The sequence below is a fragment of the Pristis pectinata genome, chromosome 11 (assembly GCF_009764475.1).
Source record: "Pristis pectinata isolate sPriPec2 chromosome 11, sPriPec2.1.pri, whole genome shotgun sequence".
Lineage (NCBI taxonomy): Eukaryota > Metazoa > Chordata > Chondrichthyes > Rhinopristiformes > Pristidae > Pristis > Pristis pectinata.
This window is the reverse complement of record NC_067415.1, coordinates 87,144,742-87,171,625: the sequence shown is the minus strand read 5'-3', so window position 1 is coordinate 87,171,625 and position 26,884 is coordinate 87,144,742. Positions and strand designations below refer to the sequence as shown.

Genomic DNA, 26,884 nt, shown 5'->3' with positions numbered 1-26,884 from the left:
ACAGCAGAAGCAGTACCGGAGACCCCGGTTCAACCCGACCTCGGGTACTGTCTGTGTGGAGTTTGCATGTTCTCCCTGTGACCACGTGGGCTTCCCTGGGTGCTCTGGTTTCCTCCCACAGCACAAACCTATCGTTAAACCTAACCCCTTGTTGCAGGTATGTGGCAAAGTCTGAACTTGATGGCTGGAATGGGGAACTCTGTGGGAGCACCTTAACCAGGGCCACAAACTGTCCTGGAGGGGACTGAACCCACCTCCCCGGGGCAGTTACAGATGGACAATAAATGTACCAATGGGTTTAGCACTCCCTCAGCACTGCCCCTCCCTCAGCACTGCCCCTCCCACAGTGTGACCCTCCCTCAGCACCACCCCTCCCACAGTGCAGCACTCCCTCAGCACCGCCCCTCCCACAGTGTGGCGCTCCCTCAGCACCACATTGGGAATGTCAGCTTGGAGGTAGTGGGGGGTTTGTTGAACCAATGACTCTCTCAGCCGGCCGAGAATGTTGATACCGAGCCACAGGCCCGGCATGAAAGTAAGTTATCGTATTTCCTGGACTGATATTTATCAAGCACACATTTCAATAAATCTTCGGTTTAATGAAACGCAAACAGTGACAAACAGTTGTTATAAAGTTTCAGAATATACAGTTACTCCCTCTTTAATCATATTTTACCAGCTATTGCATTTTAGTTAAATTCTACACGTTGCGGAATGTTTTTATGATGTACACTTCCTGTGAGGTTTGAAACAATGCCCATGTGGACAGCGATCTGTAACATTAAGAATATTTCCTACAGTGACAGTGTCTGACACACTAGGTCCCTCTCTGCACCAGTGGGCACGAGTGGGACTGGATCTCATTGTGCTTTTCAGTGGCTTCATCAAAGTCAATTTGCTTCTGGTTAATCTGTGTCTGCAGACATCCTGTGAAGGAGGCTGTGATAGGCGCTGCAGTGACCGGAACCTCTGCAAAGACAAGAACGTCAGCAATTGAAAGGGAACAGATAAAGACGCCGTAATGTTAATCTGTTGAAAGTTAACCCTTTAGTGCCTGTCAGGATTGCAGGTCACATGAATGAATCCACAACAGATTTCTCAGTTTGTTTGATGGGAAGTTTGAACGGGATTTTCCCAGATTCCGCTCCAACATTGGAGCTGTTGATCAACACCTTGTGGATCCAATCAGCAATTTGGGAACCTGGTAACAGCCCTTGAGCTTGTTCCCCCTTTAAATTCTTTCATGACAGTCGGCATGGTAATTCCATCTCCTCACCCAAGTTCCCCATGGACCCCCTGACTCAACAGTGGTTAGTTGTTTCTATATTCTCACTGTACCTCGGCTCCCTGACCTCATCCCAAATCCTGATTAAGGGTCTCAGCCCGAACGGTCGACTGTTCATTTCCATCCGTAGATGCTGCCTGACCCTCTGAGGTTCCTCATCCCGACAGCCGGGCTGTGTGTGACCCAGTTCTGGACTCCCCACCACCAGGGGCACGTTTCCTCTCTGCCCACCACCCTCACCCCTCACCCTCTGGAAGGAAATGGTCCTCCTGATTTAACCCGTTTGCACCCAGTCTGGTGATGGTCCAAGGTCAATATCTAGGATTGGAAGAAACTGGACAGAGGTTAGCCATCGGCACCCCCTCCGCCCGAGCCTGACGTTTGCTCCCTGGATCCCATGCCCTCGGATCAAAGCTCCATCTGTCCCAGTCCTGAACACCTGGGATCACTAAACTAGGGAATTCAGGGAAGAGAACAGGATGTCCTGTCAGGTGTCAGTATTATGAAAGAGGTGTCGGTGGTGTTGAAGGGCATAAAGGTGGATAAATCCCTGGGGCCTGACCAAGTGTGCCACAGGGATTGGTGCTGGGCCACATCGTTTCTCAGTGACAGTAATGACTTGGATGAGAATGTAGGTGGCATGGTTAGTGAGTTTGTGGATGACACTAAATTTCATGGTGCGGTGAATAGTACAGAAGGGTGTCTCAGGTTACAACAGGATCTAGATCAACTGGGAAAGGGGGCCAAGGAATGGGAGATGGAATTTAACTCTGACCAACGCAAAGTGTTGCATTTTGTTAAGATAAATCAGGGCAGGGCAGGGCTTAAGCAGTAAATGACAGGGCTCTGGAGAGTGTTGTAGAAAAGAGAGACCTAGTGGTTCAAGCACATAGTTCCCTGTAAGTGGCACACAGGTAAACAAAATGGTGAAGAAGGCGGATGACCTGCTTGCCTTTATCGAATGGCACTGAGTACAACAGATGTACAGGACGTTGGTGAGACCGCATGGAGTATTGTGTGCAGTTCTGGTCACCACACCACAGGAAGGATGTGATTCAGCTGGAGAGGACACAGAAAAAATTCACAAGAATGTTGCTGGGACTGGAGGGCTTGAGTTATGAGGAGAGAGTGGACGGGCTGGGACTGTTTCCCCTGGAGTGAAGGGGGCTGAGAGGTGACTTTATAGAGGTTTATAAAATCATTAGGGGCATAGATATGGTGAATAGCCAAAGTCCTTTTCCCAGGGTAGGGGAGTCTGAAACTACAGGGCACAGGTTTAAGGTGAGAGGGGAAAGATTTAAAGGAGACCTGAGGGGTAAGTTTTTGCACAGCGAGGGTGGTGGGTGTGTGGAACGAGCTGAGGGAGTGGTTGAGGCAGGTCCAGTCACACTGTTTAGAAGACATTGAGACAGGTCATGGATAGGAAAGGTCTGAGGGACACAGGCCAAATGCAGGCAAATGGGATTAGTTCAGGAAGGCAATTTAGTCAGCTTGAGTGAGTTGGGCCAAAGGGCCTGTTTCTGTGCTGTGTAACTCACCCCTGGACACCCCGGCTGTAACTACACCACTCCTTCCCCACCACCGGAGGGATATTTCCTCTTTCTGCTGGATTGACTCCATTAGTCGCCTTAGCCCCTCAATCTCTGGGAGAGAGAAGTCCAGAGACTCTCATCCCTCTGGTGCAGAAATTCCTCCTCATCCTGAGCCTGTGATGCAAGGGAATGTCGTGTGTGGGCTGTGTGATGGCTACCGGACAGTGTAACAAGCGCCAGCCTTCCTCTGGTACCTGGTACTCCCCCCAGGGTGGTGTTGAGCGGCTCCCTCATGGCCTGATCCAGGACACCCAGCTGCTCCCTCAGTGCCGAGCTGTTTAAGTGGCTCCTGTAAACAGTCTGATCCACTTCCAACAGGATATCCTGGGGGGTGATGGTGAGGTGGGCTGAGTGATGCTCTCCATCGCAGAGGTACAGACTCTCGGTTCTGGACACAATCTCGTTGTCTATGGCCAGGATCAAGTGCTAGTGTGGAAGGAAGCAGAAAAATAAATACAGGGTGAAGAATTCAATGCCAGTCGTGGGGAGCTAAACAGTTTCCAGCAATGGGCAGAGTTTGGAGAGAGAGAGAGAAAGGCACTCCCTCAGTAGTGCCCTTTTTTCATTATATATGTTTATTAGCTAAATGCTCTACAAAAAGGACAACCATGTCAATACACTACATCTAATACAGAAAAGAAACTAAGCAACTACAGAACTACAGTAGATAAAGCAAACTAATACTAACGAAACACACACGCAACACTACACCCGCTAACGCAACACCCAACACTTCAAATAAGAATCGTGTTCGTACCGTCCACGACACACGCGATCCCGAGGGGCCCACTGAGCGCGGAACTCAACCAGGGTGCCCGCGGAGACTGCGTGCTCCCTCTCCAAGGACACCCACGTGCGCATGTAAGCATGAAAGACGGGCAGGCAGGCGGACCAGCCGGAACCCTCGGCCACCCACCACCGAGTCCCATGGACTCAGTACCGCCCTTTTTTTACAAAACGTTTATTCACTAAAAGCACTACAAAAAACAACCAATATCAATTACATGACAGCTAATACAGAAAGAAACAACTAAGCAAAACTAATACCCACGAAACACACACGCAACACTACACCCACTACCGCAACACACAACACTTCAGATCAGAATCACATTGGTACCGTCCACGACACACACGATCCCCTGAGGGGCCCACCGAGCGTGGAACTCAGCCAGGGTGCCCGCGGAGACTGTGTGCTCCCTATCCAAAGACACATGCGCGCGCACGTTAGCACGGAAGACAGGCAGGCAGGTGGACCGGCTGGAACCCTCGGCCACCCGCCACCACGTCCCGTGGACTCAGTACCGCCCTTTCTTTTTTATATACAAAACATTTATTTGTTAAAAGCACTACAAAAAAACAACCAACAGCAAATACAGTACATCTAATACAGAAAGAAACTAGGCAAAACTAATACCCGCGCAACACTACGCCCCACCACAACACACAACACTTCATATCAAAATTGCATCGGAACCATCCACGACACACTCGATCCCCTGAGGGGCCCACCGAGCACGGAACTCGGTGAGAGTGCCCACGGAGACTGTGCTCCCGTTCCAAAGACACCCACGCACACACATAAGCACGGAAGATGGGCAGGCAGGCTGACCTGCCGGAACCCTCGGCCGCCCGCCACCACGTCCCGTGGACTCAGTGCCGCCCCTTTTTTTGTATGACATTTATTAGTTAAAAGGACTACAAAAGACTACAAATATCAAATGTATACATCTAATACAGAAAGGATCATCTAATCAACTACAGAACTTCAGAGATTTCTGTAAACTAACGCCCACAAAAACACACACATGTCACTACGCCCGCTACCGCAACACTCAATACTTCATATCAAAATCGTATTGGTATCGTCTACGATGCACACTATCTCTTGAGGAGCCCACTGAGCATGGAACTCAGCCAAGGTGCCCGCAGAGACAGCATGCTGCCTCTCCAAAGATACCCACGTGCACACGTAAGCACGGAAGACGGGCAGGCATCAGTACCGCCCCTTTTTTTGTACAAAACGTTTATTCGTTAAAAAACACTACAAAACAACCAACAGCAAACACACTGCGTCGAGTACAGAAAGAAACAACCCAGCCGAAACCAATACCCGTGCAACGCTACGCCCGCAACCGCAAAACGCACGACACTTCACACCAGAATCGCGTCCGTCTCGTCCACCACACACGCGATCCCCTGAGGGGCCCACCGAGCGCGGAACTTGGCCAGGGCGCCCGAGGAGACCACGTGCTCCTGTTCCAACGACACCCGCGCGCGCACGTAAGCGTGGAAGACGGGCAGGCAGGCCAACCTGCAGGAACCCTCGGCCGCCTGCCGCTCAGTACCGCCTCTTTTTGTACAAAACGTTTATTCGTTAAAAAAAACACTACAAAACAACCAACAGCAAACACGCTACATCAAGTACAGAAAGAAACAACCCGGCCGAAACCAATACCCGCGCAACACTACGCCCACAACCGCAAAACGCACGACGCTTCACACCAGAATCGCGTCCGTCTCGTCCACCACACACGCGATCCCCTGAGGGGCCCACTGAGCGCGGAACTCGGCCAGGGCGCCCGAGGAGACCGCGTGCTCCCGTTCCAACGACACCCACGCGCACACGTAAGTGCGGAAGACGGGCAGGCAGGCCGACCTCCCAGAACCCTTGGCCGCCCGCCGCTCAGTACCGCCCCTCCCAAAGTGTGACACTCCCTTGCACTGCATAAAGTCATCTGATTCTATGACAAGTTGAAAAGGACCACCAATTTTTTGGGGATGATTTTTTAAAAATTCCTTCCCCAGTTGTGGGCATCGCTGGTGATTTATTGCCCAGGTGGAACTGCCCTGAGAAGGTGCAGGTGAACTGCTGGTGAAGGTGGTCCAACAGCTGTTGAGAAGGAAATTCCAGGATATCACCTTCTGGGGCAGCAAAGATGAAGGACCAGAGATGATCAGCAAACAACCCCTCACCCCCACCCCCCACCTTGTGATGGAAGGAAGGTCAGCGATGAAGCAGCTGATGACCTAGGACTGGGACGACTGACCTCCAACAAACACATCCACCTTCCTCTGGGTGAGTCTGACTCCAACTACTGGACCATTTCCCCCCACTGCCCATTGACAGGTTTCCTAGGGCTCCATGGGACACACTGGGACAGGTGTTGCCTTGACGTCAAGGGCAGTCACTCTCACCTCACTGCTGAAGCTCAGCTCTTTGGTCCATGTTTGACCAAGGCCGTGATGAGGTCTGGAGCTCAGGAGGTCCTGGTGAAAGCCAGACTGGCCATTGGTGTGTAGGTGCCACTGGACAGCATGGGTATAGACTGCTGTCGATTGAGTTTAAATAGTTAGATTTGTCCTACTTTTGGTGAACAGGAAGTACCTGGGTAATTCTTCACATAATTGTCAGTGTTCTAACCAGACAATCAGCTTGGACAGAGGCACAGCTCAGGCTGGTTGAGTGGTGTCACAACAACAACCTTGCACTCAATGTCAGCAAGACCAAGGAATTGATTGTGGACTTCAGGAAGAGGAGGTCAGAGAACATACACCAGTGTTCATTGAGGGGTTGAGTGGGGGTCTCAGGCAGGAACTGAGGTGGATCACCACCCAACACCTCTGATTGCTTCAGCCGTGCCTTCAGCACTCACTCATTGCTGAGGATGGGGACGTTATTGGAATCTGCTCCTCCCATTCACTGTTTAATCGTCCGTCACCAGCACAAGGCCAGACTTTTGTTTCCAGACCCCCAACAATTATCAACATGTTTCAGTGGGACCCGAGTGCTGCTCCCAGTGTTATCAGTGTTCCCACTGTGTGATGTGTTACCTGCTTGGTCTCTGGGCAGTAGGCATCAGTTACCGCGAGCGACAGTGGCACTGCCTTCCCACTGACCAATGCAAACACCACACCAGTGTCCTTTGATGGGCGCAGCTGGAGCTTCAGCTCAACCTTCCAACCACTGACACCATTCTCCACCGTACCTGAAAGAAAGAGTAGAAGAGTCTCGCAACCTCTCACGAGCACCATACCCTGTTGAACCTGGTTCCACTGCCCTTTCTGGCAGTGTGTTACCAGTCGGAACAACATTCCCTCCCTCCCCCATTCTTCTGCCAACCCCCTTCACTCCCTCAGAATCACCAAATGAAGCTTCTCAGAACTGACTCCAGGGCAAGTATATCCACCCAGGAACAGGAGACCATAGCTGCAGCCCATTTCCAGCAGCAGCCTCCCCAGCACCCCGTAATCCGCAGCAAACGCCCTGTCTTCTTCTACATATTCTACCCATAAAGGCCCACGTCCCACTGACAAACCTGTCACAGCATGCTGACTCCACACGCGCACACACACACGCGTAATATCTACACACACAGGTAGTCCCTGTGAGATACCGGATCCCTCTGTATGTCAGCAGTCATTAATCACAGCCCCTAAACAATATTCATTCTCACACTCCCCTGTCAACGTCCCGCCACCTACTCCACTTGCTCCTCTCCCAGCAGAGTTTGCTACCTCACAACTTCCTTTCCGACTCCTGGTTGTACCTACCAGCAACCCGACACAAAACACAGCCCCTACACCTGCCATTGATGTAAACTGTGATACCCCAGTCACCACTGAAACTGTGCCATTCATCTTCACCAGTGACCCATCCGTGGTCACCCACTGCCCGCAAACCTTGTGCGGCACCCTACCGCGTGCCTTTTGGGATCTAAATACACCACATCCCTTGGTTGTCTTTGCGGAACTAGTTCGATGTCGCTTCAAACAACTCCAATGCCCGAGCCAACAGTACTTCAGTCCTGAACGCATTGAACCTAGCATTTCCTCTCGTGAAGCCCCTTTCCCAACTCCCCTCAGCGCCTTGCACTTACTGTAGTTTAATGGAAGCAGTGCATATCCACGTCCCGGGAAGTAGGAGCCCCGCTCCACGCTCTGAAAACACTGTTTGGTTTTTATGTTCTGAATGACCTCCTGGATTCCTGCAGATCCCTGGTTCATCCAAGTCCATCTCCGCATGCAGCCATCCAGCCGAGGATTCACCTGGAGACAGACACGGGTTAGACCAGCCCTGCGGCGCTCGAGGGGTTAAACACACCAGGAGGTCTGTTCCCTTACACAATGTGCGAGGGGCGGTCTGACTGACAACTGCCCTCTGCTGAGATGTAGTTAATGTTTAGACTGCGTCTTAACGATTTCATCTTAGCCTCCGCAGAACAAGCATTGCATCGAACGCCGTCACACCGACTGGCGAATGTCAATGCTTAGGCTAGGAACAGAGTGACAGAGTGCGATAGTTGTGTCGATAAACAGGATCTTACAGCCATCAACGGGCAGGCAATGCGTTGCACAAAAGCACCCATTGAGTGGGAGTCGGGCTCACCGGCGGGGACTGGGACCTTGGAAATCAGCCCCTACATTGGCAGGCAGGAGCCTACAGCTTTGTAAACCCTGCCCGTGACTTAGCAACAGCTCCGATAAGGAAACATGCGGAACAACCGTGGATAGCTCCGTTCATCCAGATGTTGTTTGTAAATGCCTGGCATGTTGGTTGCCGCAGCTTCATCACCCCGCACAGTTCCTGTGCAGGAGCTTCTCTCGGACCTAACTGATACTTTGGGAGCACCTGGCTGATCCACGAGCTGACCTTCCACTGAAACATTGACCGATTACGGGAAAGCTCTGATCATCCGCTATTGACAATGGTTTGGAATCTGGCTGAACATTTGCTGCACTCCCGTTCACCCACCAGGACCCCCATTCTCACCCTCCCCCTGATTCACCCGGGCCCCCGTTCCCACCCTCCCCCTGATTCACCCAGACCCCCATTCCCACCTTCCCCCCCCCCCCCCCCCCCCCCCGATTCACCAGGTCCCCAGTTCCCAGACTCTGAACCTTACTATTTCCTGCAATTCACTTAAACTTATCCGACTCACTGGGAAATTGATTATAGTTATTACAAATAGTGTGGGTCTGACATCCAATGGTTTGGAAAATGCACTAACAGGCTCTGCGTATGCCGGGTTCCCTTCCCCACCACATAATGGCAACAGTTTTCAGCAATATATTTTGAACAAAGTACTGGGATTCATTTCTAACCCAACTGTAAGGAGAGAAGGTGATGTCCGATGTAACGCTGGGTTCGACCACCCTGGGAGCGGGTGTGCGGAGCAGGCTCCCTCCGACGCGGACCACACAGCCAGCTCTGTGCTGCAGATTCCCCAGCGTTAACTGTCGCCACCTGGGAAGGGGTCATTCACGGCACCAACACCTTCCCGGGGATGACTGTGGAATGGGCGGGGTGGCACTGGCTCAGTTCCTACCCTGATCCCCTGGGAGTCCAGGGACCATCAGCTTGGGATGGGGTGGGTGAAAGTTCACCGTCTCTCTCCACAGATGCTGCCTGACCTGCTGAGTGTTTCCAGCTTTATTTCCTGTGTGGAACTGCAGCTCTGTGGGAATGGGAATGCAGAATTCCCATATTCAGCTCACAGTCTGTCGGATTAGAGTTACCGAGAGATCCAGCACGGAAACAGGCCCTTTGGCCCATCGAGTTCACAGTGACCATCGAGCACTCATTTACACCAATCCTACACTAATCCCCACACCTCCATCAACTCCCCCCAGATTCCACTACACACCTACACACTGGGGGCAATTTACAGGGGCTGATTAATCCCTCCCTCCCCCGACCCAGCGTGGGAAGAAACCGGAGCACCCGGGGATGGGGGGGGGGGGGAACCCACAGTCACAGGGAGAATGTGCAGACTCCACACAGACAGCGGCCGAGGTCAGGATCGAATCATGTTGTGAGGCAGCGGCTTCACTGCATGAGCCGGGGTGCAGCAGGGTGACTGCCAGAGATCTCACATATTCCCCCAGGTCAGATCCTGCAGACTGGAGCTGCAGCTCTGGGTAATCAGGGAGAGGCACTGATAAAGCCCATGCCGTTCCTACCAACGCTCAGAAACCATGAAGAGATCTGGGCAGGGAGATTACATGTGGAGTGATGGGGTGGACTTGTCTGGGCAAACCCGCGATCGATATCTTCATCTCTGTCGTTGTGTTGTCTGCGAAGATGCGGCCGGGGCTGTTGATCTTGATCACTGCCTCATGAGCGACCTTCACCACCACGCTGCTCTCGTTTTCCTCCACAGAGATCTGGGAGACAAATCATTGTGGCTTCAGTCCCACACTCACTCCCACAGCACCCTGCTAACTCCCGGGAACGTGCCGGCACCGAGGCAGGAAACACTCAGCAGGGCAGGCAGCATCTGGGGAGAGAGCACCAGCTAACCTTTCCAGTCTGGGATCGTTAACTCTTCCACTCTCCGCAGACGCTGCCTGACCTGCTGAGGGTTTCCAGCATTTTCTTTCTTTACTTCAGATTTCCAGCATCTGCAGTTTCTTTGCCAAAACACACCGAGTTCCGTCAATGGGCTGTGCGGGGTATGTGTAACCAGAGGAAGGACAATCTGCACTGTTATAGCAACCTCCAGTCTCCAGGTATCACCACAGCACAAAGAGCCAATCAGGTTCCTGTCAAAACGTGGCCGCTGTTGCAGTGTGAGAAATGCAATGGCCAACGTAAGCTCAGCAAGATCCCACAGCCAGAAGTGTGGGAAAGGCCAGATAATCCGTGGTGGATAAAAATTGGCCACAGGTTACTTGGAAAAACTGGGATCTTCTTGAAAATAGTTATCGCGTTTTTATTCGGATATATCTCCTTATTATGAAAAAATGCAATAATGGAGAAGCTGCTTTAATTCACATGTTTAGGTCATGGCTGAGTCTGAAAAATACTGGATAGAGGTATTTCAAACCTTTTCTCTGCTTTTTAAAATAAATTTTAAGCCAAATCCTTTAACTGCATTATTGGGGATTGTTGGAGAAAAAGATACAATTCTGGAGACTTCTGACTTACACAGATTGGCTTTTATTTCTCTTATAGCCGGGGGGGCTGTGTTGCTTCATTGGAAGGAAGTTACTCCCCCCACTCACGTTCAATGGCTACGGGGTGTTATGTCATATTTAAATTTAGAGAAGATCCGTTGTTCTATTTCTGGATCTAATCTGGACTTTCAAATATTATGGGGACCTTTTTTGAACTACTTTCAAAACCATTGATTTGGTGCTTAAAGCACAGACACTGGCTGATACTATTATGTTACTAGGGCTTTTTTTTGTCTCTTTTCTTACCAAACAGCTTCGGTTTTGGTAGAGGGTTTAGATTTTTTTTATAATAAAATTATTCCACTTTATTAATATTAATTAGTTATCATTTCTGTTTATCAATACGAGGTGTTGTGATTTCAAGTGTGATTCAATACAATGTATTTTGTAACATTTTGTCTTTTCTTTTGTTCATGTACTTTGTATTTTCTATTTGGGATCAATAAAAATATTGAAAAAGAAAGAAAGTATTGTCCTGGGATAGTGTGCAGTCAGCAGACAGTGAAGGGAACCAGATTCAACTGTTTTGAAAAGGGAGTTGGAGAATTAGTGCAACCTTGTGAGTGGGACTAAATGGAGATCTTCCACAGGGCTAGCACATGCTCTATGGGCTGCATGGCCTCCTGTGCTTGAGATTCTACAAGAAAGGGAAAGAACTCACCGTATGCCAGGTGCCGTCATTAATCTGGGGTCCACCACTGATCTTCACCCGGTGGATGTGGTCATTCTTGAACTGAACCTCCATCTTTCCCTTTCGAACAGCAAGCATAAGCCAGGCTGCATTCTCCTGGGTCTCAGCGTAGAATATAACACCCTCCAAGTCAAATGTCCTGAGGTCAAACTCTGCTGTAAACCTGCAGAGTAACATAAAACAAGCCGCAGATGTCCAGCGGAGTAGATGGGCAAGTGACAGGGCACCACTGGAACACAGAGAGAAGTGCCTCTCCTTCCAGCATCATCTCCCCCACACACTCCACTGGTCACAGTCCCCATTGCTGGCAGTGTGACCCTGCCACACATGGGCAGGTCACTGCTTCCCACATTTCACCAATAACTACACCAGATGCATTTCTCTGGCTGTTGGAGGGTTGTGGATTTCCAGGCAGGTGCAGTGGAAGAGATTCAGGAGAGCAGCAGATGCTGCCAGTCAGTTCAACCACATGGGATTCTACACCGATCTCAGCAGTCACCTCAGACCCACAGAACCTGCGTAGAGGCAAATCACCCTCAATCCAAGGTGCCTCAGGAAAGGAAGCTCTCACTGCACAGGCAGGCAGAAGCTCGGATCAAAGATTCCAACAATGGATGCAAGTTTGAAGTTCCTGACATGAATAGATTACTCTATTCATCCAAGCTCACCAAAGGATCCCTGGATCAATTGATCCCTGGGATGAGGGGTCTGCTCTCAGAGAGCGAGTTTACTGGAGTGTGTTCTCATTGGGGCACAGGATCCTGAGGGGATGGATAGGGTGGATTTTGAGATGCTGTTTCTCTTGGCAGGATGAGGAGGAAGTTCTTCACTCAGAAGGTCGGGAATGCTTGGCACTCTGTGTGGGGTCCATCACTGGGAGTGCTCGAGGCTGGGGTCAATGGGATTGGATGGGGGTCAGAGCATTGTGTGCATTGGGCAAGTGTGCTCAATGAACAGCAGAGAGGGCCAGTGGGGCTGTTGTCCAACTCCTACCTGTCCATTCATTATTCTGACATGGCCCTCACTGGTGAAGGCAGCAGTTACTGCCCACCTCCAGAGTTGCCTTTGGGACACACCACAGATGTTCTGGAGAAGGTGCTCCCTCAGTGCCGTTGGGGTGGGAGTTCCAGGACTCAGACCCTGCCACGGTGGAGGACCGGTGATATATTTCTACACAGGACTGTGAAGGGGACCCCAGGAGCACCACCCCTGAGGGCAGTGTTGCTCCCGTGTCTGTTGCCCTCGTCCTTCCTGGCTGTACAGGTGTGGGTTTGGGAGGTGCTGTCTGAGTAGCCTGGGTGAGTAACTGCAGTGTATTTTGTAGACTGTGTACACTGCAGCCCCTGTGTGTCGGTGGTGGAGGGAGGGAGTGTTTAGCGGGGCAGGTGGGGTGTCAATCAAGTGGCTGCTCTGTCCTGAATGCTGTCGAGTTTCTTGAGAGTTGGAGTCACACTCACTCAGGGAAGTGGGGAGTGTCCCGTCACACTCCTGACTTGTGCCGTGTAGATGGTGGAAATGCCTTGGGTTGTCAGGAGGAGAGCCCAAATATTTTTATGCATGTTCCCTTGTAAAATAAAGTAATTCACAGCTTGAGTTTAGCTATATTTAGACATTCCTTAAATTCCCTGTGCCAGAATTGGAGGGGTGTGCAGGGGAACAAGGGGACCCCTGTCCAGTGCTGATAACTGGCCTGCTTCAGAGACAGGGTATCACGGGGCTGTGCCTCAGCCACACCATTGCCTGAAGCACTCACATTCTCCTCACCAGGAGAGGACAGCGTAGGCTCACCTGCTGTCTGTGGGACTCTTGAAGCGTAGGTAGACCACTGGGATGCCAGCGAAGAGTTCTCCCATATTGAGCAAGTCTGGCTTCCTCACTGTCTGGAGGGCCACACAGATGGGGATTGCCTGGGAGGTGAGAAACTGTCTGTGAACAGCTGCAGAAAGTTCCACGGGGGAAATTGTTTTACATGTCAAAGACAATTCCCCGATAGTCCCCACCACTTCCTATGTCCCACCGATCACAGGCACCCAAGGACAGGGAGATCCGCTGAGGAACCAGAGACGGATGGGGGAGCAACGTGTGAGGATAACTCAGAGGCTGCAGGAGAATTTCCACCGGTTCAGTGACTGGGCAAGTGTGGAGTACGACGTGGGGAAACGAGGTCATTCCCCCTAGCTGAATATTGGTTAAATGGAGAGAGACTGCAGGACACAGTTGTACAGAGGGATCTGGAGGTCCTTGTACACAACACAGGGGCAGCAAACATGCAGGTAATCAGGAAGGCAAAGGGACAGAGCATAAGGGTAGGGAAGTCATACTGCAAGAGTGGGTGAGAACCTGGCATCTCACTTAGGGACAGCTAAATGTGCACTGGGGGCAGTTCAGAGAGGGTTCACTGGGTTGATTCGTGAGACGAAGAGATTGGGGTGTGAAGACAGGTTGAGCAGGTTGGCTGAGACTCGCTGGGGTTGGTAGGTGGGGAGATGATCTCATTGGAACAGTGAGGTTCTGGGGGGACTTCAGAAGGTAGTACCGGGAGAGTGATTCTCCTCCTGAGGGAGCCTGGAACAATGATGAAGATGAGGAGGAACGTCTGTCAGGACCTGGTGAATCTTTGCAATTCTCAACCCCAGGGAGCTGTGGAGGCGGAGTCATTGAATACACACAAGGCTGAGATGGGCCGAATGGGTAGCTGTGACCCAGCAAACTCAGGGACTAATAGTCCATCTCTCCTTAACCAATGAGTTTCAATGACTTTGAGAGAACCAGGAATTAGATGTGGAAGGAGAAATAAAAAGAGGAAAAGATTGGATTAAAAGAGAGGGGTAAAGAGGCCAAAATAAAGCAAAGAAAATAATTGACTCCTGATGTTATTTTAAATCTCTCACAACAATTGACTAGCTACTGGAGTGACCCTCCAGAGTTTACACTGTTCCCCTTCTGGGCTGGCAAGGTGGACAGGAACTATAGCAACAAACAACCAGTGGGTCGAGCAGCATCTGTGGGAGGAAAGGAATTGCTGATGTTTCGGGTCCACACTCTGCACCAGGGCATCAGTGTGCTCCACAACAAACTGCACAGAGCCAGTGGAAGTTCTCCCAGGGATACCAGTCAACACTTCCCCCAAACCATTTCTGTTAACGGAAGCTTGCTGTGTACAAAGTGGTAGTCATGCTTCCTATCTGACAGTAATGACTGCAGAAGTACTTCATTGGCTGTCAAACATTTTGGGGCAACCCACTGTGTGAACGGCACCATTAATGCACCAGGTCTTCCTTTACCTCACAAGTCTGTCTGTCTGCAGACAACTTTTCCCCTTTCTTCCCATCACAGAAGCAGGTGAAGCCCCCAGGATAGTTCAAACACTTGTGTGTGCAGTTGCCCTCTGCACATTCATCGATATCTGTGGGGCAAGATCAAACTTTGAAGAAGCATAATTCTTTGTCTCAGCAAAATCTTTGCAGAAAGTAGCGTGCTGGTAAATAAAGATAAATTCATGAAGCCCAGGGCAAGTGATCTCTCCTGGGATCTCCTGTGTGCATTGGCAACATGAGACCAGTTGAGGGACTGGAAAACTACCACAGCTGGTGCAGTGGTTGTAGTTTGGGACCAGCCGTCCCGAATCCCAGCACAGCAAGTCACGACTCAGTCCAGAATATTGGTTGTTTTCATAGAATCTCAGAACATTTAAGACACAGGAGGACGTGCATCTGTGCACCTGGCCTAACCCCACCTCCCAGCACTGGGTCTGCAGCCCATGGGTCATGGCTCCTGTACACACCCAGGCATTGTCTAAATGTGATGAGAGATTCTCCTCTCCCACCCAGTCAGGTCGCGAGTTCCAGACCTCCACCTCCCTCTGGGGAAACCTCCTCTTTAATCCTTCAACCAATTACTCCACCCCCTGGTGGAGTACATGGGCCCTCACTATTTACTTGATCTGGCAACCTCCCAGTTTTATGCTCCTCAATTAAGTCTCTCCTCACCCTCCACTCTGAGGAGAAAACCAACTGCAGCCTCTCTGATCTTTCCCCATAGCTTCACTTTCCCAGTCCTGGCCACACCCTCACCGATCTCCCCTCCAGTGGGGTCACCTCTCCGATCACAAGCCGTGACCCACTGGTGTTGTGCACAGTCCCATGTGACCTCCCCGTTCTAGTACTCAGGTAATAAAGGAAGGCACCCATGGCTGTTTTTGTCACCTTATTGATCTGTTCTTGAAGGATTTGTGGATGGATGTTCCAAGGTCCTGCTGATCCAGCCTCCTGTTTACGATGTATTGCCTTGCCTTGTGGCACCACTCCCCCCCCCTCACATTCATCCCCCACACCGCTCTGAACTAAATCTATTTACCACTTTTCTGCCAAACTGACCAGATCTCTCTACCCTCCTGCAATCTAAAGTTTCCCCTCCACCACCCCATCCCACCACCATTTCCAATTTTTGTACATTAGCACTGAACCTTAGCCCAGTGGATCCCCAGTGGAAACAGCCAGTCACCAAGACACCCAGAGTAACTCTGGATCAAATTCGGGATCCATCTACTCACAGGAACCTCCCACCGCCTTGATCATTAGGGACCCAACCACCTCAGCCTTAAAAAATATTCAAAAGCTCTGCTTCCGCTGGCCTTTGAGAAAGAGAGTTCCAAAGACTCACAACCTCCAAAGGGAGAAAAATAAGTCTCGTGTTTTAAGGTGACCCCTTATTTTTAAAGAGTGATTGATAGTTCAAGGTCCTCCCACAAGAGGAAACATCCCCTTCACTCCCACCCTGTCGAACTCTTCTATGTTTTGGTCTCAGTCCCCTCTCGCTTTTCTAAACTCCAGTGGGAACAAGCCGAGCACCTCCAACCTTTCCTCATGGGTCAACCTGCCTATTCCAGCAAACCGTCTCTGAACCACTTCCAATGAATTAACACCCCTGCCATCAGGGTCTTGAATTGATCTGAGAAACCCTAACACTACCTTGAACTATATTTCTTTTTCTTTCAACGTGAATTAATGTTGTTGTGTTTATTTTGTCATCCAGTTATGTATAATGCCTCTGACAATAAACCTGAGCTTCTGTAAATACAGAGACAGATACTGTACGCAGTACTCCAGATGTGATCTCACCAATGTCCTACATCACTGAAGCACAACCTGCCCACTTACTATCTTTATCCATATATTAAATATATGTTTTAGTGTATAATTATTTAAAAAATCATCTCTTTCACAATAAATGGATAACTTTCTAGCAGCTTTCCTGATTACTTGGTGTACCTACACACCAAGGCACCTGATCCCTGGGCATCTCAGAGCTACCCTACCCTAGAGGACAGGGTTCTGTGCGATTCCAGGAAAACCAAAACTTTGCAAGGAGCAATTGCATCACCAGAACTTGTGTATCTCACAGAAACGTGACCCACTGTGTGATTCCAGACACAGAATCGCTCACCCCTCACCCCCTGCACCCTCACGGCCCGGGTTTACACAGAGATTTGACGCTGTGGGAACAAGGTATGGAAAGCCTCACCCTCACATTCTGCCTTGGTGAAGTTGAACCTGTAACCTTCGTTACATTCACACTCGTAGCTCCCAGGCATGTTTTTGCAGGAAGCTTTCCCACAGATGTTGGGATTCCAGAAGCACTCATTCCGATCTGTGGTGTTTGGGGAAAGAAATGTCAGAAATGAAGATCAAAGTGTATTTTGTGGTGTAGTCGGTGGGACAACTAATTTGTGCACAGCAAGATTCCACAAAGTACACAGACCAGGGCACACCCCCCAGTATCCGAACCCTGTAAGTTCTCCCAAACCCCAGCTGAGTGGAAATCTCAGACACAGCAGGAGGTCTGTGCAGGCTCTGAGAGAGCTAGAACATAGAACAGTACAGCACAGGAACAGGCCCTTCGGCCCACAATGTTGTGCTGAACTAATTAAGCTAATGACACCTAATTAAATTAACCCCTTCTGCCTGCACAAGGTCCATATCCTGCTATTCTCTGCACACCCACATGCCTGTCCAAGAGCCACCTCCATCGTACCTGCAGCGTTCCAGTCGTTCCTTCCACACACTGTCTCTTGCCCCCATTCCGTACGTTCCCCTTCACACAGAGACCCCAGCGGTTCAGGGAGGCAGCTCACAGGGCGATAAGGGATGGCTCACCACTGCTGAGCAGGTCCTGCAGATGAGTACATGTACCCGTCCCTTCTGAAGGCCCCTGTTCAATCCCCACTGCCCCCCACCCCACTGCCCTCACAGGCAGCATGTCCCAGATCACAGCAACTCGCTGTGTGAAAACAATCCCCTCCTCCCCCCTCTGGTCCTCCTGCCGACCCCCTTCACTCTGTGACCCCTGGTCACCCACCCTCCTGCTGACCTAAAGCACGGACACAGGCCCTTCGGCCCACAGAGTCTGCCCCCACCGTCAACCACCCACTTACACTGATCCCAATTTATTCCCCCAACATTCCCATCAACTCCCCCCAGGTTCTACCCCTCACACACACACTGGGGGCAATTTACCGCAGCCAATTAACCCACCAACCCGCACGTCTCTGGGATGTGGGAGGGAACCAGAGCACCCGGGGGAAACCCACGCGGTCACAGAGAGAACGTGCAAACTCCACACAGACAGCACCCGAGATCAAGCTCCTGCACTGTCTCCACCAAAGTCCTGTGACTCTGGCACTGGGTCAACAGCAAAATAGTTACACCCCAACTTATGGGCACAAAAAGCCCCAGACCCCTTCACAGGCCTGTCAGCAGGTGAAGCCTGATCCAGAGATGGGAGGGAGGGAGGGCGAGGGATGGGGAGGGAGGGAGAGGGTGAGGGACGGAATTGGAGACCGGGAGGAAGAGAAAGTGAGAGATGGGGTTGGAAATGGGGAGGGAGAGACACTGCTCAGGGGACCAGGAGGAGGCGGTGAGAAAATATGAACCGTTTAACTCACGACATACAGACACAGAGACGCTCAAAAACACACACACCCACACCCCCACACGAAGACGCACACATAGACCCACACATGTAGAGACCACCACATCCCCGTAGGCACACACACAGACAGTGCTGATTTAACTGCAGAACCACTCACCAACGCAGGTCTTTTTGTCTGAACTCATGTAGAAGCCGTCCTGACAGAAGCAGCGGTAGCTCCCAGGAAAGTTGCGGCAGGAGTGTGAACATACCCTCTCCTCAAACTGGCACTCATCGATATCTGTTCAACACGACAACCAGACATTAATGAAATTAAACGGTTACTGAGCTCCTGTCAGAAGCCGATTAAACTGCGGGACGCTTTAGGCCCGATTCTGGTTTCTCAGGGTTCAGGAGTGGTCGTTCCAGTGGGGCCGTCGCTCCCAGCCACAGTGGCCGCGGTGCGGAGATGCAGGGGAGTGACCAACTAGTTCCACACACACAGTCTGGGGTGGACGGGAACAGTGGAAACAACAGTAACAGAGACAAATCCTTCTCATCAGCTGATGGCGGAGGCAACGTCTCAAGACCTGTTCCTTGGAGGTCCTGGTGGAAAATCAGGTGGATCTGTGACGAGAAAGGCTCCACTTTGATTCCTCATTCTCTCCCTGCCCGGGGTGCCCCACGCACTCAGGGGTGGTGGTGACATGCTGCTTTCTGAAGTCCTGGTGAAGGTGCTCCCATGGCGTGGTGGGTGGGAGCCCAGGGTTCGGACCCAGTGCCGATGAAAGGCTGGCTCAGGGCACGGTGCGAGTCGGAGGGGAAGCGGCAGGTGCTGGTGCCCTTGGTGGGAGAGGTGACAGGTCTGGGAGGGCCTTGATGGGAGATCTGGGGGACCTTTACGTACAACACAAGGTAAGCAAAAGGCCAGAGGTGAGAAGTGTTTCACGCAGTCAATTGCTGCCATCACTGAATCCCTGAAGGTTACAGCTCAGGGGAGGCCATTTGACCCCTCGTGTCTGTGCTGTCCAACCTTGGAGAAACTTCCAAAAGGGCAATGAACAGAAGGCTGGAACCTGGAGCAACAAACGAGCTGCAGGACCTCAGCAGGTCGGTCAGCATCTGCGGAGGGAAGTGGACAGTCAACGTTTTGGGTCGAGACCACATCAGAAAGTGTAGAGAAGGGATAGTCAGTGTAAAGTGGTGAGGGGGAGGGGAGGGGTGGGGCAGGAGGTGGCAGGTAATAGGTGGCTCTGGGGGGGGTGGTGGGGGTGGGGGGGGTGTTGAAGAAGGAAAATGTGGAGAACGTGGGACACAGCAGAGGAGGAATATTGCCTGTGGAGTAGCACAGCTCGATGGGCTGAATGAGCTGAGCTGGAAAGGGGATTCGTTACCGCACTTCAGCAGGTTGGAGCAGCTGACCGTGACGAGATTTACCAGCCGTCCGCGGGATTTGCAGGAACAGTCTGAACAAACAGGGATAGAGGTGGAACTGGGAAAAGGTGCAGGGCAGGTGGTACCAGTAACATTGCTCCAGCCGGAATGTCGAACACAACTGCCTTTGGCTGTGGGAAGTGAAGGGCTTGGAGGATGGGGTGGGGAGAGCACATGGGAAACTGGACGGGGGCGGGTGGCAACGAGAACAGGGCAGCTGAGATAAACTGCAAGGGAGGGGCAGGGGTCCCCATACTTAGATCCCTGGGCACGCACGCACACACCATGGGAAGGTTGACCGGGTGATGTTCCACACAACATACAGCGCACTGGATGGGCATTCGGAGTGGGTTTAGGGACTATACGGGAGGCTCAGTTACTGGGACAGACACAATGGCGCAGGGACATCTGCACCGCCCCGTCTCCCATTCCATTGCCCTTCCACAGTCGGGACGACTAGCAGCCGGACTCTGCACCCTGGAATTGCTTCGTTCCTGCAGCCAGCCGTCATCGGTCAGTGACCTGGTGTGTACTGACCACTTCCCATCTGGGACTCACCTTTCTCACACCGCTCCCCTTGCCAGCCTTCCTTGCAGACACAGTTGTAGGCAGCCTTCCCGTCCACACAGCGGATAGATCCTTCCCGATGACACAGCGAGGGGGAGCACTGGTCTGGGATTTCTGGTGAGACAGGCAAAAGCATTGGAACGTCCGGAGAGAGCTGCCAGGACCGTGATCAGCGAGTACTAATGGACAGTGAACAAGGGCTGCATCCCTGTTCACAGAATGACCTCGCCCCTGCCCTACAACCCCCCTCCCCCCTCACTCCCACCTCCCAATTCCACTGCTCCTCCACCGGTAGCTGTCAAAATCCCACATTCTGGAAAAACTTCCCCACACACTTCCCAACACTGATGTGGCTGGGGTACAGATCTGGTTCAATAACCTCCCGGTGGGGGGAGTTACCTCCAGTGTCACTGATGCCCGGAGACCAGAGGATGCATCAGCTAATCATTCCCAATCACCCGAGAGGTGACCTGAGCAGTGTCTCCACACACAGATCGACTGGGATAGTGGGAGATCAGAGACCCCTGGGTGGACCTCACTGAAGCTTTCTGAATGAGAGGGGATCTTATAAAACATAGAAAATTATGAAAGGGATAGATAAGGAAATGTTTCCTCTGGTAGGTGAAACTAGAACTAGCGGACATGGCCTCAAGACTCACGGGAGTAGATTTAGGACAGAGAAGGGCAGAAGCTGATTTTCCCAGAGACAGTGAATCTGTGGAATTCTCTGCCCAGGGAAGCAGTAGAGGCTACCTCATTAAATATATTTAAGACACAGTTAGATAGATTTTTGCAGAGTAGGGGAATTAAGGGTTACGGGGAAAAGGTAGGCAGGTGGATCTGAGTCCACGGTCAGATCAGCCACGATCTTATCGAATGGCGGAGCAGGCTCGATGGGCCAGATGGCCTCCTCCTGCTCCTAGTTCTTATGTTCATCAGGTGGGACCAAAGGGAACAAAAGCCAATTAATCAGGTTCATCATTCCCAGAGCGAGGGAGCGCTGTGCCGCAGGAGGGGCAGTGTTGGGGGACACTGCAGTGTTTGAGGTGCCATGTTGAGGGAGCATTGCACATTTTGTGCTCAGTTCTCGGGCCTTGACCCCCACAACCTCTGTCCCCAAAGTGAGGGAGTAACCCAGGGACCACCGCTGACACCTTTAATGATAAAGGCTTGCTACAGGTTTCACGGTCAGGGTTTTCTGTCCTGCTCGGTGGGGTAACTGGCCCCTGGTGTGTAGGTGAGAGGTGGAATGTGGGGGGAGTTGATGGGAGTTGGGGGAGAATTGGTTCTATGAAAATACGTGGGGCAGTGTGACTGATTGGAAGGCACTGAGAGCTGGCATAGATGCAAAGGGCTGAATGGCCTCCTTCCATATTGTGATAAAGTATGAAAAAAATGCACCCATGGCAAATTCTGAATCCATGCAGGAACCAGAGCCTTTTCCGAACCACTGCTTTGGCTGAAGGCGACTCCCGTGGACCAGAAAGCAAAACTTGCTCAATACAAGTCCTGCTCATTCCTTCCCTACAACAGTGCAGGTGACAGGGCCACATTCCCTCAGGACTGGTCCTCTCCCATCCGACATTCCCAAAGCTTTTGGATGTTCCCAGACATTCCCAGAAGTTCCCGGACATTCCCAGAGATTCCCGGACTTTCCTGTACCACGGATGCAGTTCTTCAGGTTGCCGGAGAGCTGTTGGGAGGGGTAGATCATGCTCGGAGTGTGTGACCGGTGGCGGCTGAGGCAATCTGTGGGGGCAGGAGAGGGCAGGTGATCCAACACGGCACAGCTTGCTGGGGCATTTAACCCCTCCCCATGCCCCTGAGGGTGATTTAACCCTCCCACCATGTACCCTGGGAGGATTTACCCCCCCTCCCCAACCCATACCAGGGAATTTACCCCAGAACAGCAGTAACTGAGACAGAGAACATCACCTTACTGGCAAGTTAGTCAGAGGCAGGGGCAAACTGGGGTAGGGGAGGGGGAGGTTGGGGGGAAAATCTAGGGGAGGGGGAGAGGTCATGGGGGTAAACCGGGGTAGAGGAGGGGGGAGGTCGGGGGGAAACAAACTGAGAAAGGTCGGGGGGGGAACAGAGGGGGGGGGGTTAAACTTTGGGGCTTGTTGATCCCAGGGAAGGGTTGGGGGGGGGGCGGTGTGGTGAGGACAGGGTGTTTCCGTGGTTGGAGGGTTTGTTCCACCGATGGGGCGGCCGGGATAGTACGGAGGTTCGGGGGAGGTGGGGGGGGGGGAGTGGTCAGTGTTGAACACCTTCACTGAGGGCGTGGGGAAACGGGAACACCCCCCCCCCCCCCACCAACAACCGGTCGGGGTTCGGGTCGGGGTGCGCAGCTCACGGGGAGAGGAGAAACACAAGACCGGGGTCGTGCGGTGGTTGGAAGCAAGTCGAGGGGCTGAATGGCCTCCTCGGATACAGAGAAAGCAGTCAGTCCCGTCCACAGCCCCTTTTTTTTACAAAACAATGTTTATTTTAAGTGCTACAATACTACAAAACACTAATAACTGCAACACCAACTGCATTGGAATATCCCCATTCCCATCCCTCTCCCCCGCGGCCTCCGCTCCACATCCCGCACCCACCGGCTCCGTGAACAACTCACCCAGGTACTTGGGGTAAAAGTATTCCTGCAGGGGGAGGAGAGAGGCGTCAGCTCCAGGCACACCACAGCCGCGCTCCCTCACCGCCCGCGCCGCGCTCCCTCACCGCCCGCGCCGCGCTCCCTCGGCACCGCCCACCCCGCCGCGCGGCGCTCCCTCGGCACCGCCCACCCCGCCGCGCGGCGCTCCCTCGGCACCGCCCACCCCGCCGCGCGGCGCTCCCTCGGCACCGCCCACCCCGCCGCGCGGCGCTCCCTCGGCACCGCCCACCCCACGGCGCGGCGCTCCCTCGGCACCGCCCACCCCGCCGCGCGGCGCTCCCTCGGCACTGTACTGCAGCCAGTGTGGACGCCGAGAGCCGCACCAACTGTACCCACCGTCTCCAGGTTGTTCTCGAAGATCTCCCGCGCCTCCTCCTTGTTGCAGTACTCCTCCACGCACTCCCGCTCCAGGCTGCCCTGCCTGCGCTCCTCGAAGATGACATTGGCGCGCCGCGCTCTGCCGAGGAACTGCGAGGCTCCTCGCTGCGTCAGGACTGAGCACACAGCACGGCCCAGGTCAGTCCCGCTCGGCCCGGGTCAGCCCCGCACAGCCCGGGTCAGCTCCGGTCAGCCCCGCACTCCCGGTCAGCCCCGCACAGCCCGGGTCAGCTCCGGTCAGCCCCGGTCAGTCCCGCACTCCCGGTCAGTCCCGCACAGCCCGGGTCAGCCCCGCACTCCCGCTCAGCCCGGGTCAGCCCCGGTCAGTCCCGCACAGCCCCGCACTCCCGGTCAGCCCCGCACAGCCCCGCACAGCCCGGGTCAGCTCCACACTCCCGGTCAGCCCCGCTCAGCCCGGGTCAGTCCCGCACAGCCCCGCACTCCCGGTCAGCCCCGCACAGCCCGGGTCAGCCCCGCTCAGCCGCCACCCCACCGCCCGGCGGCCGAGTGCCCCGCCGTCAGGTCCCGCACCCGCCCCGGCCCCAGCCGGGCCCCTACACTTACCTGCTGCGGGCTTCCGGGGACAGTAGACCCGCAGCTCACCCACACCTCTGACCGGTAACCCGCTCAGAGGCAGCGGGTGCGGGACCTTCCAGGGACGGAAACCGTCCCGTCCTCGGTTCTGTCGCAGTAAACGGGCCCCGGGAGCCGGTGCGGATCCCGGGAATTCGAAGTACAGACGTAGCGCGGGGAAAGTTCGGGCGGCGCCGGTGCAGATCCCCAGGGACACAAGTCTGCCGGAGGGACTCAGTGGGTCGAGCAGCGTCTGTGGGGGCAGAGGAACTGTTTTCGGGTGGAGACCTGCGTCGAGGGGCGGCGCTGCTGGGATTCCCGGGGAGTTTCTCCCACCACACACGCTGCCCGACCTGCTCATTTTCTCCAGTAGTTGGTGTGTCCTCTGCGAGAAAACCCCCGCCGGGTCCTTCCTGACCTCTCTGTCCCAGCCCAATCGGCCCCCACAGAACAGAAACAGGCTCTTCAGCCCAACTCGCCATGCCGACCAAGATTCCCATCTAGGCGAGTCCAGTTATCCTTCTAAACCTTTCCTCTCCACGGTCTGTCCAGCTGCCTTTTCATTGTTGTTAATGCATCCACCTCAACCACTTCCTCTGGCAGCTGTTCAGTTGACTCAACACCATCAGGGTGAAGAAGTTGCCCCTCAGGTTCCTAGTAAATCTCTCCCCCCTCACATTAAACCCTCTAGTTCTTCATTCTCCGACCCTGGGAAGAACACTGTGCACATTGACCCTCATGGTTTTGGACTAGAACTAGAGGACACAGCCTCAAGTTTCGGGGGAATAGATTTAGGACGGAGCTGAAGAGAAACTGCTTTTCCCAGAGGGTAGTGAATCTGTGGAATTCTCTGCCCAGGGAAGCAGTAGAGGCTCCCTCGCTAAATATATTTAAGACACGGTTAGATAGATTTTTGCACAGTAGGGGAAATTAAGGGTTCTGGGGAAAGGGCAGGTAGGTGGATCTGAGTCCGCGGCCAGATCAGCCATGATCTTATCGAATGGCGGAGCAGGCTCGACAGGCTGGCTGGCCGACTCCTGCTCCTAAGTTCTTATGTTCCTCTGTAAGATCACCTCTCAGTCTCCTATGATCCAATGAAAAAAGTCCCAACCTCTCCCCATAACTCAGTCCCCTGAGTCCCGGCATCATCCTGGTAAATCTCCTCTGCACTCTTTCCAGCTTAATGGCATCTTTCCTAAAGCAGGGTGACCAAAACTGAACACTGCACTCCAAGTGCGGCCTCACCAACCTCTTGCATGTAACAAGGACCTTCTCCAGGAACTTGGGGCTGCACCAGACCAAAGCTCGGCTGGGACAGGTCTGGGCCACCAGGCTATCGGAAGCAAGAGCCAGGCTTTGAAAATGGAGGCGTCCTTTAACTGGGGCCGGGTGAGAACAGAACTCGGTGAACGGGACCTGGTGCCAGAGATTTCCGTGACTTCGGGTGCACTTGGGGAGCTGGAGGGCAGGCGAGGGTTCCTGGAGAAGGGCGATGTTACCGAGGAGGGGGCAGACTGCCTTGGTCATGGTGCAGAGACCCGAGTCAAAGATCTTGAGGACAAAGGTGAGGGCTGGGCTGTGGAGGGTGAGGGACGGGCTGTGGTGGGTGAGGGACATGGAGGGAGTTGGTCACAGGGATCAGCTGGAACAGGACCCACCCAGAACAGGAGGTCGGGGGGTGGGTGGGGTAACAGAGCAGGAGATGGGGGCAGATGGCCCAGGGAGTGAAGGCACGGCCACCAGTGGGGTAGCGATGGACAGGGTTGTTCTGGAGGGGTGGAGGGGATTGGGGAAGGGGTGGAGGCATGACGGGGGAGGGCTGGACCAAGGGGGGGGGGGTCGGAATTGCGAGGAAAGCTGACGTCTGGGTAACTGACCCTGAACTAAAACCAAATCAACAAACTGAGCAAGTTCCTCCTCCCAGCAGGAAGCTGATGGGCCAAAGGGTCTCCTCCTGCGCTCACACCCCCACCTGCAGCCGTCCTTGGGAGGGGAAGAGGTAGGTAGGGGGAGGTGAGGGGGAGGGAAGTCGGGGGGAGGTGAGGGGGAGGGAAGTCGGGGGAGGGAGGCAGGTGGGAGGTGAGAGGGAGGTGGAGATGTAGGAGAGGAGGGGGTGAGTGGGTCAGAGGGGAGGGGAGGGAGGGCCAGAGAGGGGGAGGAGGGGTGGGGGAGGTGGGGGGGGGAGGAGGGAGTGAGGTGGGGGGGAGGAGGGAGGGAGGGGGGAGGAGGGAGGGAGGGAGGGAGGGGTGGAGGGAGGGGTGGAGGAGTGGGGGGGGGGGAGGAGGAGGAGCGGTCCGCGGCGGCCGTGTCCCCGGGTCCCGGCACGGTGCCCGCCCCGCGGCAGGTACTCACAGGACGCGGCGCCGGACAGGACGAGCAGACAGACCAGCCCCGCGAGCAGCCTGCCGGCCATGGCGACAGGGTCGGCGGCTCCCGGCTCAACCCAGGATCGGCGCTGTGACTGCGGTAGTGGGAGGAGCGGGGGTGGGGAGGAGGAGGGCGGCTGGGGGGGGGGGGGGGGGGGAGGGACGGGGGCGGGGAGGAGGAGGAGGGAGGGCCGCTCTCAGCGCGCACACACACGGAGCAGTGCAGCACAGAGCGGCGCCCGCATGTGTGTGTGTGTGTGTGTGTGTGTGGGGGGGGGGGGGGGGCGGAAGTGGTGGGGGAAGTCTGTAGTCCCTGGCTTCCCCCCCCCCAATTGTCTCCAGCCCCCAGTATCCCTCCCCCACCCCCAGCTCACTGTGGCTCTGCCACCCCAGGCAGGAGCAGGCCGCTCCGCCCGAACCTATCCTGCCATTCGGTAAGTCGGTGGCTACGTCCGACCTTGGCACAGCTCC

General features: G+C 53.8%; 1 protein-coding gene across 5 annotated transcripts; it reads right to left on the bottom strand.

The window, feature by feature from the left end:
• Window positions 1-578: 578 nt before the first annotated feature.
• Window positions 579-26,538, bottom strand: pros1 (protein S). 5 transcript variants are annotated; one of them, XM_052026427.1, is made up of 16 exons: window positions 25,297-25,447; window positions 24,039-24,300; window positions 23,433-23,590; window positions 23,058-23,082; window positions 22,097-22,186; window positions 20,429-20,554; window positions 18,615-18,737; window positions 17,051-17,176; window positions 14,812-14,933; window positions 13,316-13,434; window positions 11,498-11,690; window positions 9,883-10,044; window positions 7,758-7,926; window positions 6,712-6,866; window positions 3,072-3,303; window positions 579-969 (listed from the first exon to the last, which is right to left on the bottom strand). In XM_052026427.1, the coding sequence occupies exons 1-16, from the start codon at window positions 25,303-25,305 to the stop codon at window positions 818-820; spliced, it is 2,223 nt and encodes a 740-aa protein (XP_051882387.1). In that variant the 5' UTR covers window positions 25,306-25,447; the 3' UTR covers window positions 579-817. The 5 variants fall into 5 exon arrangements, with proteins under 5 accessions (XP_051882387.1, XP_051882388.1, XP_051882389.1 ...); XM_052026428.1 differs by lacking the exons at window positions 24,039-24,300; window positions 25,297-25,447 and adding an exon at window positions 26,400-26,538; XM_052026429.1 differs by lacking the exons at window positions 24,039-24,300; window positions 25,297-25,447 and adding an exon at window positions 26,400-26,538 and having other exon boundaries at window positions 20,429-20,551; window positions 22,100-22,186.
• Window positions 26,539-26,884: the final 346 nt, after the last annotated feature.